The 15236-nt window shown below is 37.3% G+C and overlaps 3 protein-coding genes across 5 annotated transcripts in view; 2 read left to right on the forward strand and 1 right to left on the reverse strand.

The window, feature by feature from the left end:
* Window positions 1–3768, forward strand: LOC123518807 (protein ALP1-like). Its single transcript, XM_045279820.1, has 3 exons — window positions 1–61; window positions 532–1149; window positions 2627–3768. The coding sequence occupies exons 2-3, from the start codon at window positions 825–827 to the stop codon at window positions 3571–3573; spliced, it is 1272 nt and encodes a 423-aa protein (XP_045135755.1). The 5' UTR covers window positions 1–61; window positions 532–824; the 3' UTR covers window positions 3574–3768.
* On the reverse strand, window positions 3702–13808 carry LOC123518809 (histone acetyltransferase KAT6B-like). 3 transcript variants are annotated; one of them, XM_045279824.1, is made up of 3 exons: window positions 13517–13808; window positions 5045–5220; window positions 3702–4631 (listed from the first exon to the last, which is right to left on the reverse strand). In XM_045279824.1, the coding sequence occupies exons 1-3, from the start codon at window positions 13689–13691 to the stop codon at window positions 4332–4334; spliced, it is 651 nt and encodes a 216-aa protein (XP_045135759.1). In that variant the 5' UTR covers window positions 13692–13808; the 3' UTR covers window positions 3702–4331. The 3 variants fall into 3 exon arrangements, with proteins under 3 accessions (XP_045135759.1, XP_045135760.1, XP_045135758.1); XM_045279825.1 differs by lacking the exon at window positions 13517–13808 and adding an exon at window positions 10398–10701; XM_045279823.1 differs by lacking the exons at window positions 3702–4631; window positions 5045–5220 and adding exons at window positions 7390–8021; window positions 9179–9354 and having other exon boundaries at window positions 13517–13800.
* LOC123518808 (probable very-long-chain enoyl-CoA reductase art-1) overlaps window positions 13408–15236 on the forward strand; it is a 14903-nt gene continuing 13074 nt past the window's right edge. The window contains exon 1 of the mRNA XM_045279822.1: window positions 13408–13473. The gene's annotated coding sequence lies outside the window, so the exon portion shown is untranslated. The remainder of the gene's footprint in view (window positions 13474–15236) is intronic.

Consider the following 15236-nt stretch of genomic DNA (forward strand, 5'->3'; position numbering starts at 1 on the left):
CCTTCAGTTTATGTCATGCCATACCGCTATGAATCCACCAGCCTCACCAGCTGAGAGGCAGGTAGTACTACGCCTGAGGACTTGCCGAAGATAGACGTGTGGTCGATTTTAGTCTGTATGTAGCAGTATGTACTAGATCTTGATGGCGACTTAATATTGTTAATGTTATTTTTTTTTTTTTTTTTGTGTATGGAATTGGCATGCATTCTTTTATATGAATAGAATTTAGCTATTTTGTTATTTATGCTTTTTTTATGCATTTTCATCAATATACTTGAAACTCAAGATGCAAATCATAATAAATCTGAGTCAAAAGCCATTCAAATTAATGTTTTACTATGTCTACATGTAAAAAATAATTCTGGCAACATTTCATGTAAAGTATATAATAGCCAGAACAAGTGACGAGTGTGGCGAGTTTTTGTTATATGTATTTTGCATAGTATACGCTTTGAACACCATAGTTTAGTTGAAAGATTATATTTTGTAATGAATGTGTTTTGATATCTTGAACAACTCAACAAAAACAAGAAAATAGCAAAAAAGTAAGTGTGGCGACTTTATTGAGTTGACGGCAGCAGACGATCGCAATGAATTACACTAACACACATAAGGCTGATTCACGCGTATCAATTTGCGGATGAAAATGCTAGCCGCTAGAGCCTAGAAATATCAACAGAGCCTTATACTAGCCGGAACACGTTTACACCAAGCGACTGGGAAGTATCGGCTGGACCGGATGGTTGCCAGCAGTGATTGCCGCTTGGCGGGAAGAGAATGTAAACAAACAGAGCCAGGCTGCAGGCAGTTACCCACGAGTCACGATGTCAGAGTCTTCCTCCAGTGACGATGCTGTAGCGGTAACTACATTTCTTTTGGCCTACCGGAAGTTTCGACGGAAAAGAAAAGATCGATGCATACGTCCCTCGCCAAATAAAAAAGAAAAAAAGACTGTCAAGTCTACTATTTTACCTGAGCCGAGGTTGAAAGACACTGACAGCATGAGACAGTGTATACACCTCAACAGGGAGCAGTACCATGATCTGCTGCAGCTTATGACTCCCCATATCAAGAAGGAAGATACCCATATGAAGGATGCAGTGACAGCTGATGAACGCCTAACACTTACGCTGCGTTATCTAACAACAGGTGGGGAATAGCGATCGTTAGTTATTAAGCCCCAACTAACGAATTTTAAAGTTTTGGTTTAATGAGGTATCCATTCGTGCTCGGAGTGTGCTTGTTAGGTTAGGTTTATATTCATAGCCATTTAGCTATTACAGTATATTATGCTTTAGAATATTGCAAGGTTGATGATTTGTAACTAGCCTTTTTATAAGCTGTAGCTGTTCAGGCAAAACTGATATTGAGAATGATACTACAAATAAATAAACTAAAAGTGAAAAAAAGAATAGATAAAGGATGAAATAAAGTAGAAATACTAATACCTAAGAAGAAAAGTATATGCATTTAAATTTGGATATCCATTATTGATAAAACCATCTTGAGAGTAGGCCTAGGTGTGTTGTACATTAATGAATATATGGTAAATTCATAGAGTTACACCAACAGCTCATTTCCTGATGAAACTATTTTTCTGGTAGGTTTTGAATGAATCTGCACTTCATTTCCCTCACATATCAGTACTTTTTTCTATCCCCCCTCCTTCCCTTACAGATTGCCGCCACAGCTGCTTACCACTGGCTACGCCAGCTTATTTTACCTTATCTTTTTAAACAATACTAGTCTAACCTAACCTAGTTGAGGCAACACGCATCACTGATACGTCTTTCTCATAACAAAATTAACTTTATCTAATAATTAAACTGATTAACCAATGAATTTGCCTAACCTTACCCTGGCATTTCAAGCGTCTTCCATAGACTGTTGCAGATAGAGTCGCTTCTTTCCACAAACTGCTCTGATTGACTAGATTTATTATGTATTATCTTTATTGGTCAGTGGCTGCATGGATTTCTTCTTTGTTATTATAAAAGTGGAAGTAGATACTTTTGTTGTTTTCTCATCTTAGAATTTGTTTCTTGAAAAAGGAGATGCGTATGTTTAAAGTAAGAGCTATTTGTGATTATTCTAGCCATTTTTTTAGTTGAAGCTTTAGGTAGTGGTATCAGATAAGTAGGATATATAGTGCACTGTATTGGATTGCAGTAAGTATATAGTGGATGGATATGAGAATAACATATATACTTCAGTACATGTGAGAGCATTTGATCTTTAATTTGATGAAGTAGCCAATGTGTCTGGATATTCTTAAGGTGAGATTTTCAATGTGAAGTTTAGAATTCATAGATTCATCTTAAATTATGTCAAGGAATTTAGTATTAGTGGATCTAAAAATGTTACATTTATTAATCTAGAGTGATGGTAGCTGGTTATATTTTTTAGTAGTTACATTTAATTGGTAACCCAAAGGGTGTCCAGAACAGTATCCCTTGGCTATGTTAGGTTATGGTATCAGTGGGTGGTGTAGCTGGGTTAGCTTTATTCTTTTATGTAAAGGAGTTAACTCATGCTCCAAAGAGATTATTTATTTAGGACTAACATTATCATTATTCTATTTTTCACAGCTCAGACCTTTGCTCATCCCAGAAATCTCTAATTTCAGGAGAAACACAGTCATCCTTGGCCCGCCAGTTCAGGCTCAGTCGCTCGTTGATTTCAAAGATCATCCCAGAAGTGTGCCATGCCATACACTATGTCTTGGGAGCTAAATATGTCAAGCTCCCCAGCAGTGAAGACGAGTGGCGACAAATTGCTAGTGACTTCTTCACAGAGTGGAACTATCCGATGTGTATTGGAGCACTTGGTGGAAAATGTGTACTAATTGCGAGATCTCAAAACTCAGATTCAGAATACTATGACTACAAAGGCCATTTTAGTACCATGATGATGGCACTTGTTGATGCCAACTACAATTTTATGTATGTTCATGTTGGTGCTTGTGGTAAGGAAAGTGATGGTGGAGTTTGGGATCATTGTAGCTTGAAAAAAGAACTTGAAAACAATGACATTAGGATACCTCAACCAGAGAATATCCCCTTCACTGATAGGCAGAGCCCATATGTAATTTTAGGTGATGATGCTTTTCCTTCAAAGTCATACCTAATGAAACCTTATGAAGGGTATGATCTAACACATGAACAAATAATTTTCAATTACCGTTTGTCCAGGGCAAAGAGGGTATCAGAAAATGCATTTGGCATACTAGCTGCTAGATTTCAAATTTTTAATAAGCCCATCAACACATCTCCACAAAATGTAAAGGACATAGTACTTGCAACTGCAGCTCTGCACAATTTCCTCAGACATGACTCAGAAGACACTTATTCCCCGAGTGATCTGTTAGACAGAGAAGATGTGAATAACTGTAGGCTGCAACGAGGTCAGTGGCATTATTATCCTCACAATGCTTTGGAAGGATTGCAAGCAGTGCCCAGAGGACTAATGGAAACTGCTAAAAGTGTCCAAGATACATTTAAGGATTACTTTAACATGGAGGGAAAAGTGTCATGGCAAGACGACATGGCGTTATTACATGCACTGATGGAATAATGTGTATTGAAGTTCTAGGAAATTGTAGTGCTATAATGATTCAATTGCCTATTGAAAGGATATATTTAAAGTATTACTTATCAAAAGATTTACTCAATACCTAGAAAGAAGTTTAAGGAAAATAAAACTTCTTTTTTTTTTCTCTCTTTTTCTTTTCTTGAAACAAATTTGAAGACAATAAAATATGAAAATCTGTTATTGTTTTTTTATGTACTTTTTTTTTTCTTTTGGTGATCAGACATGAAATCTTTTAGATCTTATATATTACTAACAAAAAAGAAGTTAAACAAGAACTGTGATAATAATGGACATATTTTTATACTTAGAGTAGTTGAGTAGTTTAACTAATAATTTCCAGCCAAATGAAAGGAAAGATTTAAAGCATTACTTATTATCAAACCATTTGTTCAATTCATTAAAGAAAGTTTTAGCAAAATAAAACATGATATTCTTCTTTACTTTTTTTCTTTTTAAGAAGTTTGGGGAAGATAAAACATGAATTTTTTAGGTATGCAATTTTTTTGGTAATCAGACATGAAATCTTATATTATTACTTATTCATACTTACTACCTACTTATCTTATATATTACTAAGAAAAAAGAAATTATACAAGAAGGAGTCTATTAACAATGGAGGTATTTTTACTGAGTGTTTATAACTGGCTTCAGTAACTAAAGGTTGGACCTTCTTCATTACTGTACCAAAATGATATCCAAGACACAGAGGGAAGTGGAAAGTGTCATAACAAAACATGGCTTTATTGTACTGATGAAAGATGTTCACTGCAGACTTCACTAAGTACATCTTGGACTTTTTTCATTAATTTACACTGCTCGACAAAGGGTAACTGTTTGAGAGTAACTGTCACAAGATTGCCAGCAGATTCTGCATAATCATAATTATTATTACTTTTTCTTTCTAACTTTGCTTTAAAATAACTGTTCACATTCTTCAGAACCTCCTCCTCCTTTTCTTCTAATTTTTTTTTTTTACTTTGCCTGGTCGACGGGTCTGTGGTGTGTTTTGATGAATTGAGCTCGTTGGTGCATTGCTCCATCTGGGAAGGAAGATATACACATTTGTGGGTTACACAATGCTAACCACTGCACTATTGAATCATACTGAGTTATTTATATTAATGGAAATTTGAATGTGTATTGACACACCTTTGTCTTTCTGTAACTTTAATCAAATATTTCATTTAGTTGATACAATATGTAACATGAAATATGTAGTGACCCCACAGAAAGCAAGCAATATTTTCATTACCACAGAAGAAACAACCTATCCTTAACTATCACAGATACTGTAACACCAAAATTTAGCTATGATGCCCACAACTAATTTGAGGTAGATGAGTTAGTCACCTCAGCTAACATTTACTCTACCTCCTCCCTTCTGCAGCCAGCGTTAATTCAAAGTCAGGGAGATCCACAGGACTCCATATAGTGTCATTTATGCTTTTCTTACCATTTCCCAGGATAATTTGGTTTCAGTGTCAGGCGCAGAGTCACTTAAAAACGAGGCAATGTCGTAGAGATGCCACTTGCTCTTGGGTGAAAAAGGTCCTCTTGGAGTCTTCTGGTATTTTTTTTGTTGTTGGAGGAAGTAATTTTTTATGTTTTTAAACTTGACACGTACATCATCTGCAATATGAGACATCATATAAGAAAGTCTTCAGGAGTAAGGGTTATTTGATAAATATACAAATGGCACTATCCCCAAGAGAACATGATTTTCTAAGTACATTGATGTTATCACCATAATTTATTGTAATTATTCACTGATAATCAAATTTACTTTTGTGCATATTGATATCCCAGACTGTACATATTGCCACATAAAGGGGTCAATGAGAAAGCATCTTGCACAGGAGGCACTCCAACAGGAGCCACGAGGCATAACAGACATGGCAGATACATTGGTGCCACACAATACTGGATTTCACTCAATAATGGACTGGACTTATCTAACCTGACCAAATTTTTTTTTAGACCGTTATGGCAGCTTTCACTTTTTTCCTTCACAAATTCATAGTTCTTGAGTGGCTGTGCAGACAAATACACACATGACATGGTAAACAAGCCAAAAAAGGCATGCCAAATACCATTGTATCTTATTTTGTTCATCCATGATTTAGAAAACTTGTAATTAGGTGGAAAGTGGCGACTGCTTGCCTGTTGGGGTCACCGAAGTGACACTCATGGTGCTTTGTGGTCCTAGACTGGTTGGACCTGTGGCCTGCTGAAGTGAAATGCTAGTTATGCATTTGTTTGAATGTTGTTTGGGCAAGCAAGGATAATGACATTGCCATACAGAGAGAGAGAGAGAGTGCTGTGACTGGCAAATGTATAGATGACTCTCAAATCACTTGCTTTTTTGTCTTCATTTACCTGTTTTGGAGGTCTACAATTTCATTTCTTTTTTCTTTTGACTGAGAGTAATTTCATATGCAGTGGACTAGATTTTATTTTTGTAAATGGCATAATGAGCAGTGTTTCATCAATGTACTTGTCTAATTTTCAATCTGTGGAATTCCTCCTCGCACCCCTATTCTGTCCAACTCCCTAATGCAAGAGTTAACCAGTACTCTTAATCATTCCTACTTTTCATTGGTAAACTCTGGAACCCTCTTCCTGTCCCTGCATTTCTGTCTTCCAATGACTTAACTTCTTTTAAGAGGGAGGTATCAAGACATTTACTCCCCAATTTTGGCTAACTCATTACTTATCTTTTAGAGAACCAGCACTCAAGTGGGCCTTTTCTTAATACTGTGTTGCCCTTGGCTGGCCTTATGCCCTGCAAAAAAAAAAAAAAAAAAAAAACATTCGTCTGATCACGCTCTCTCTCTCTCTCTTTCCAGAAGCACTTGTTTGCATTGCAGATTGCTGCCTTAGATTGGCTGTGAGGATGGTTATATGGTGAGTTTGCAGCAGGCCAATACTCTATAGCAAGACTGCATAAGGTGCCGGCCTCTGAGGTACCACACTTGGCAATCTAGCGCTTTCCTATTAAAAATGTCATGTTTAGAATAGAGAAACACCTTTCTATAGAGAACACACCTTAAATTTTACCTGAACAACGATGTGGAACAAAAGTTAGAGGGATTTCGGAAGTGATTTCGGAAAAACATCAATTTACATAGAAAACAGAGGGATAGAGAGACAGAGAAAGAGGGTAAGGAGGTGGAGCGGCAATAGAGAAAGATAGCAAGCCCATGATATATTGGCAGGTGGCAATAGTGGAGGTAGTCCACTCTGACTATGACGATCCCTTGTCTTTCTCCCCTCCTTTGTCACTTCAACTATGTCCTTCAGGCAGTCATTAAATACTTGTTAAAGATGCCAATGGACCACATGAGAATCAGCCACTACACCAAACAGAAAGCTATATCTTTAATTCATCTATTCTTGGTAAGACAAATTTTTGTCACTGGACACTTCTTAAATAATAATGAACTCTTTTATTTCACCAATGAGTGTAGAATAAGGATTAAATTATGAAAATATTTTGTTTTGCATTATTTAAAGAGAATAAACCACTGAAAAAAAGAGAAAGGGGGTGTTTACCTTGAAGGGAAGTATCACGGCAAGGCAACATGGCTTTATTGCACTGGTGGAAAAAGCCAAATGTGTATTGAAGTTCTATAAAATTGTAGTACTATAATGATTTAACTGATAATTTCCTGCCAAGTGAAAGGAAAGATTTAAAGTATTAATTATTATCAAACCATTTGTTCAATTCATTGAAAGAAGTTTTAGCAAAATAAGACATGATATTCTTCTTTTCTTTTAAGAAGTTTAAGGATAATAAAACATGACATTTTTTTCTTGTATGCATTTTTTTGGCAATCAGACATGAAATCTTATATCATTACTTGTTCATACTTATTACCTACTTATTTTATATATTACTAAGAAAAAAGAAATCATACAAGAAGGAGTCTAATAACAATGGAGGTATTTTTACTGAGTGTTTATAACTGGCTTCAGTAACTAAAGGTTGGACCTTCTTCATTACTGTACCAAAATGATATCCAAGACACAGAGGGAAGTGGAAAGTGTCATAACAAAACATGGCTTTATTGTACTGTTGAAAGATGTTCACTGCAGACTTCACTAAGTACATCTTGGACCTTTTTCATTAATTTACACTGCTCGACAAAGGGTAACTGTTTGAGAGTAGCTGTCACAAGATTGCCAGCAGATTTTGCATAATCATGATTATTATTACTTTTTCTTTCTAACTTTGCTCTAAAATAAGTGTTCACATTCTTCAGAACCTCCTCTTCCTCCTCCTCCTCCTCCTCCTCCTCCTCCTTTTCTTCCTCTTCTTCTTCTTCCTCCTTCTCCTCCTCTTCCTCTTTTAATTTTCTTTTTTTACTCTGCCTGGTCGACGTGCGAGTTGTATCTTTTGATGAATTGAGCTCGTTGATACCTTGCTCCATCTGAAAGGAAGATATACACATTGGTGGGCTACACAATGTCTGCTTCATGCTAATCTTTGCACTATTGAACAACATATTGAGTTACTTATATTAATGGAAATTTGAATGTGTATTGACACACCTTTGTTTTTTTGCAACTTTTTATTCTATTAACCCCTTCCCAGCAGCAGGACAGATAAGTGAACTACCATATAAAATATTGTCTTTATATAGACTCTACCGATTTTCATCCATACATCTATATATAGTTTCTCAGTATTTGGGTACTCCAGGTTGACATCTATATGTAAACTCCGCTACAAAACTAAACAAGTGACATCTATACATACTATACATATATAGACTCTGCCGCAAAACTGAACAAACAACTGAATCTATATGTAAGTGTTGTTTGTATTTGATTGGTGGTAACATATGTCAATATATTTGTATGAATATTTTAGTTACTCACATCCAGGACTTGTGACCTGGATGTAATTTACTTCCACTTTTCTTCGTATTTTTCAAATACATATTTGTTTTGTACCTATTCATTTTTAGGCAACATTGCTGGTGTGGTAGTTCTTTCTCCTTGACATGGTAGGCAAATAATGAAAAAGTGTAAGAAAAATGCAAAAAAATTCCAGTATAAGATTATGTGTGTTGTACATCCACCATCAACAAACAACAAGTGGTGACCGGTTTTGAGACGCCATATTAACCAGTGTTTGGGTATTTGAGACGTTAAATGATGATTTATTTTATGAACTTTGTTACTTGTGAGGAATCATCTATATATATAGACCACACTACAACTTAGTGCTGTAAAAATAAGAACAAGAGTCTATATAAAAACGATCTGCCAAAAAGTCCTGTTTTTGAAACCTCTATATAAAGATCTGCCGGAAAGGAATTAAGTAGATGCAATATGTAACATGAAATATGTACTGATCCCACAGAAAACAAGCAATATTTTCATTACCACAGCCTATCCTTGACTATCACAGATACTTACTGCAACACCGAAATTTAGCTATGATGCCCACAACTAATTTGAAGCAGATGAGTTAGTCACCTTAGCTAACATTTACTCTACCTCCTCCCCTCTGCAGCCAGCATTAATTCAAGATCAGGAAGATCCACAGGACTCCATATAGTGTCATTCATGCTTTCCTTACCATTTCCCAGGGTAATTTGGTTTCAGTGTCAGCCGCAGTGTCACTTAAAAATGAGGCATTATTGTAGAGATGCCACTTGCTCTTGGGTGACCCAGTTCCACTTGAAGCATTCTGCAATTTTTTTTCTTGTTGGAGGAAGTATGTTCTTATGTTTCTAAACTTGACACGTACGTCATCTGCAATGTGAGACATCATATAAGAAAGTTTTCAGGAGTAAGGGTTAATCAAATAAACACTCAATTAGTACTATTCCCAAGACAGCATGATTTTCTATGTACAGTGGACCCTAGGACTTGGAACATAATTTGTTCCAGAAGATTGTTCCATGTCTGAATTGTTCCAAGGCCAAAACCGTTTTTTCCATATGATACAATGTAAATAATTTTAATCTGTTCCAAGACCATACATTTTCACTTGAGTAAATAAGAACTGAACTATGTAAAATCAATATTATTTACCTTTTGGTGACGAGCTTCATGGCACACGTAGATGATGGTGTGGGAGGGCAAGGGAGGCTTGGCATTACATATGTACTAATATAGATGTTTATTTCTGGGCGATGTTTGCATTTGAAATTGTTCCAGGTAGGGGCACCTGGCTAACATATTACTCCAGAAGGTTTAAAGTCTAAGTTACAAACACTGTATTAATCCAGCCAGATACAGAATAACAAGGGTGGAGTGTATGAGAGTTTAGTGGCATAAAACTCTACCAGCAACTCAGAGAGAGGCTGAGACCACTGGCACAAGGTATATACATAAATAATCACAATACTGTAAAGTGCCATTGTAACGATAATAATAATAATACTAATAATAATGATAATGAAGATATATGAGTGGCCAGCATCACAAGACTGCACCAGTAATGTAAATAATTTTAACCTATTCCAAGGTCCCAAATTGAACTATGTAAAATCAATATTATTTATCTTTAGGTGGCAGGTTTCATGACACTGGGTTGTGGCAGCACTACCATTAGTATAGTCAGTTAGTTCTCTGTTCTTTGTTTGACATCTGTTACACCTTGCTACTACAGTAGTTAAGAAATATTTTTGTTAGTTTCCAGATCAGTGTACTTGTATGAAATATTACTCAACCATCCTATGTGGTTCAGTGGCTCTGTTCAAATGGAAACCTGGTCATATGTCCTGACCGCAACTGGAAATAAGAGCAAGGCAATAATGGGGAATCAAAGCAAAGAGGGAATGGATGTTTACCTCCCAACAACGCTGCCATCCTTAACCAGATTTGGCAGATTGTTCCACGTCCAAAAATTTGTTCCGTCACTGAGTAAAAATTATTGAAATTTTTGTTCCATGTATGAATTGTTCCAAATCTGAGGTGTTCCAAGTCCGAGGGTCCACTGTGTATTGATGCTATCACCATAATTTACTGTATTTGTTCATTCATAATCAAATTTCCTTTTGTGCATAATGATATCTCTGATTTCTTTTTTTTTTTTTTTTTTTTTGTTCTTGCTGTTGAAACACTTGAATCTGGAATGAAAACCCCTGAAAAATGATAAACACTCCAATGCCAATAAAACTAAATAAGGTTAGGTAATGATTGAATTTTGAAGTTGGACGAAGTTAAGTTAGGTTAACATTCTCTAGCTAATCAAATATTACATCTAATTTTTTTTCCTTTTGTATAATTAATGTAGGTAAGCCAAGTATTCCCAAACTGCATCAAGACTATAGGTAGCAACTTATTAATACCATACAACAAAAGAAAAGAAAAAGAGAGAGAGAGAGAGAGAGAGAGAGAGAGAGAGATTCTAGGGAGGGCTTTGAACGAATCAGGGTCATGGATGAGTAGCCATATACCTATATCAATAACAACCTAGCAATTAATGCATTAGAGTTACTAAGCTTCTCTAATGGAACATGTGAAATTTTCTCTCTTTTCACCAAGGAAGTAAATCTTGTACTAGCTGTAGTATACAGATCTCCAAACACAATTCAGTGACAGTTTGAGGACAACATAAACAAGTTTCACAATACACTGGAGACTAAATATCTGACCCAATTCTTCAACAAATGGGCATTACTCCCCCAATACTAAAGGAAGGGATAATGACACCCATACACAAAGGAGGCAACAAGGGCTAGCAAAAAATTACCAGTCAGTGGTCCTTAACTCTCACATCATTAAAATTCTTGGACAAGATGTCAGAAAACACATAATGGAGCACTTGGAAAAGACAAATGCCTTTAATGATGGGCAACATGGTTTTAGAAAGGGCCAGTCCTGCCTGTCACAGCTATTGGCACACCAGGAAGCTCTGCAAGATGCTATTGGCGAGGGCACAAATGTCGATGTCAGCTATTTAGAATTTGCCAAGGCCTTCAACAAAGTTGATAATGGCCTCCTCCTCCACAAACTAAGACTAGGAAGCCTTGGCATAACAGGAAATCTTGGAAAGTGGATCCATAATTTCTTGACAGGCAGGACACAAAACTTGTCAGTCCTGGGGCACCTCTCAGATCCAAGTGATGTGGTCAATGGAGTTCCACAGGGATCAGTACTGGGGCCTCTGTTGTTCTTGATCATGATTAGGGACAAAGACAAGGAACTCTGGCACTCCCAGGCTATCTCTTTTCCTGATGACACAAGGGTAAAGAAGAAAATAAAAATAAAGGAGAATGTGGCTCTGCTGCAAAACAACCTAAATGGCATACTAGACTGGGCTGATAAAAATGACACGATAATGAACAGCGAAAAATTTGGACTAATGAAGTGTGGCCTTCTACACAACAGCATGGAAGACACCGGCTACTGGGACAACACCAGACCATCACTCCAACGTGCGTGATCTGGGAATTGTTTTAAGTGCAAATGGAACCATCTCGCAACACATTATTAACATCACCAACACAGCCAAGACACTGACTGGGTGGATTCCCAAGACCTTTCACACCAGGGAGAGGACCAGCATGCTGACACTGTGGAAGGTTCTGGTCATCCCCAGACTAGAGTACTGCTGCTAGCTCTAGTCACCACAGAAGACAGGGAAAATAGTAAATTTAGAAGCTCTTCAGGCAATGTCCTAATATAGATGTCCCTCCAGCTCTTCTTGTTTTCCAGCTCCCCCTTCAAAGCTCTCACTAAGCTGAATTGATGTCACATATATGAAGCCATGCTATTGGTCAACAAGGAAAAGAGAGAAGAGATAATAAATGGAAGGAATGGGATCAAAACAGGATATAGAAATAAAAATGGATAATAAATGGAAGAAATGGAAATAAAACAGGAAATAGAAAAATGTACAGAAAAAATAAGACTAAAACAAAGGATAGAAAGAAAATGGATAACAAAGTGAGGATTATGAGGAAATGGGAATGAAAATATGATGATGAATAAAGGAATAAGAGGAAGTGATAATAAAATTGATGCTGATGGAAAAATGGGCAATGAAAAAGGGAAGAGGATAAAAAATAAGGGAACAGGAGGAAATGGTAATGAAAATGATAATGAATAAGGGAATAAGAGGAAATGGAAATAAAATATGATAACAAATAAGGGAATAGGAGGAAATGGTAATAAAACAGCAGATAGAAAATGGGTAATGGAGAGGGGAAAGATAACAAATAAGGGAATAAAGGAAATAGAACTGAGAATGATAACAAATTAGGGAAGTGAAAATATGATAACGAATAAGGGAATAGGAGGGAGTGTATTTGCTTGTGAGTTGTTGACCAATAGCCTGGCTTCATATATGTGACGTCAAATCAGCTGAGTGAAAGAGCTGCGAAGAAGCCGGGAAACGAGGAGAGCTGGAGGGACGTCTATATTAGGGCAGTGTTGCTCTAAAGACGTCCTTTACCAGTAAAATATACGGCCTCCAGCACATGGATTAAGGGGAGCGGCTACACCACCTTTGCCTGTTCTCACTGCAGAGAACGCGTGAGAGACACCTAATAATCTATGTGTGGAAGACCTTAGAAAAACTGGTACCTGACGTAAGCTTTCAAGTGAGCCACCACCCGAGAAAACGACGACTATGCTACATTAGGACACAAGCTACCACCCAGAGAGTAGCGACTGTTGTGCATCACCCATACACGGAATGGGACACGTCTGTTCAAAGCTGTGCCAAAGGCTATCAGGGAACTGACAGGAGTTTCTACTGACTCCAAGCGTCAGCTGGGCAGATGGTTGGCATCGCAGTACCTGACGAACCCCCAACGCCAGGCTATCCCAGCACCAGCAACAATTTTTCAACGTACAAACATGTCACCAAAGAAGCGGAGCTGCCTGGCCATGCCGGAGGCCCATCTTAGCTGCGCCAAGGTGAAATTTTACAAAGTAAACATAGTAAGTGTTCAATCCTCACCTCCATCAACAACATCCTTCAGATGGGGAAACTGTTCTTTGAGAGTGGTAGCGATCTCATCGAAAGTCGTTTTGCGTAAGTGTTTCTTGGTGTATGATTCATGTTTTGGGTTCCAGAGGTGCTCTTTTTCCTTCACTAACTCCAACATCTTCTTTTCTACCTCTACAGGCCACATGTTGAAAGTTTGAAACCTTTTTCCGTGGCGTCACAATGTAAAGTGTAAACAAAGCTTCTAGCGACTGGGACAAGATTAACGTGGCGGGCTCGATCTTGTGTTGCGACTAGTTTTTCCAACCGTTATTTAACTCGCACAAAAATCGGTCAGTCTGCAGTTTCACCCAACCATGGAATGTGGTATGTGGCTTATGTTTTTCTGATGAAAGGTGTAGTGAAATGATTGATGGTATAAGTAATTTCTATGGCAAATTAATATTTTTTTAGTAATGACTTTTTAACCAACTTGCCTACCCACCAATATCCCAACGATCTTGGGGGATCTATGGGAAATTGGGGCATCTGAGTGGAGGAGCATTAAATCGAGTATTATGTGTTGCAAGAAACGTCGGAAATCAACAAAATCACGCCAAAATGCTCTGAAAGTATTTTGATAGCGCGGGGTTGGCGGGTTGACGCTGCAGCCCAGCTGACACCGAACAGCGTTGCCAACGCTGAGCTTCCTGTTTTTATCCATTACACCACGGGCCACATAGGGATATATACTAAACAAAACCCAACTTCAAAACTTAGTCTATCCTAAGGCTAGGCCAGGTTAAGTTAGGCCGCCCAGTCCTAGCGGCTAGAAGGATATAATGTTGGGTTTTAATTAGTGATGAGCATTATAGAGGCCGCGCTCCGCGCTCCTATACCATGCATCAATTAAGTATTTTCATAGATTTTTCATGTGATTTTGTTGATTTCCGACCTCTTTTGAAATGTATATTACTCGATTTAATGTTCCCCACACAAAAATCCAGTGCCTTAATATTGTTGGGAGTGAGAAATCGAGGTACCTATATACTTTATTTAAGCCATAACTCGAAAAAAAATATTGATATGTGACAGAAATTACTTATTTCATCAATCAGTTCATTACATCTCTCACCAGAAAATATAAAGGAACCATAAGCCACATGAGAGATTCCATAGTTGGGTGAAACTACAAATTGGCTTTTTTTTTTTTACCTATTGATATAAAACCTAAGAAAATAAGACAACTTTCTTATGTGAACATTCTCCATCCTTTTACACACACTGGCCGCGACCAGTATACACAAGGAAAGGATGTTTAATTTGTGTAGGAGACGATAATTATATTATCTACCAGTCTATATGAGAGAAAGTGGGAGAGGTCCTTATTCCCTAATCTCGTATTCACCATTTGAGCGTTTCACCTATTCTCAGGCTGTAACCCAAATTATTGATGTTTTCAAGATTTTCTTTTTTATTCTAGCTTGTTTATTAATGACGATAATTCAGTGTGCATGTTACCGTATGACCGTGAAACACACCCATGAGAATCTAAAACTTATCGTATTTATGGTCTCTGATAACTCTTTGAAGAGAAAGCACAGCGTTGAAGAGAGAGAGACATTAGATTAAACTTTCACCCTTCCCCAGATTGGCCACAGGTTTGCTTGCTTTTTTGCAGCAGCACTGTATGCATCCTTTATTTTGTTGCCAGTGTTTCTTTTACTTTCTTTTGCCTTCCAGAATTTATATA

The sequence above is a fragment of the Portunus trituberculatus genome, chromosome 44 (assembly GCF_017591435.1).
Source record: "Portunus trituberculatus isolate SZX2019 chromosome 44, ASM1759143v1, whole genome shotgun sequence".
NCBI classification, from domain to species: Eukaryota; Metazoa; Arthropoda; class Malacostraca; order Decapoda; family Portunidae; genus Portunus; species Portunus trituberculatus.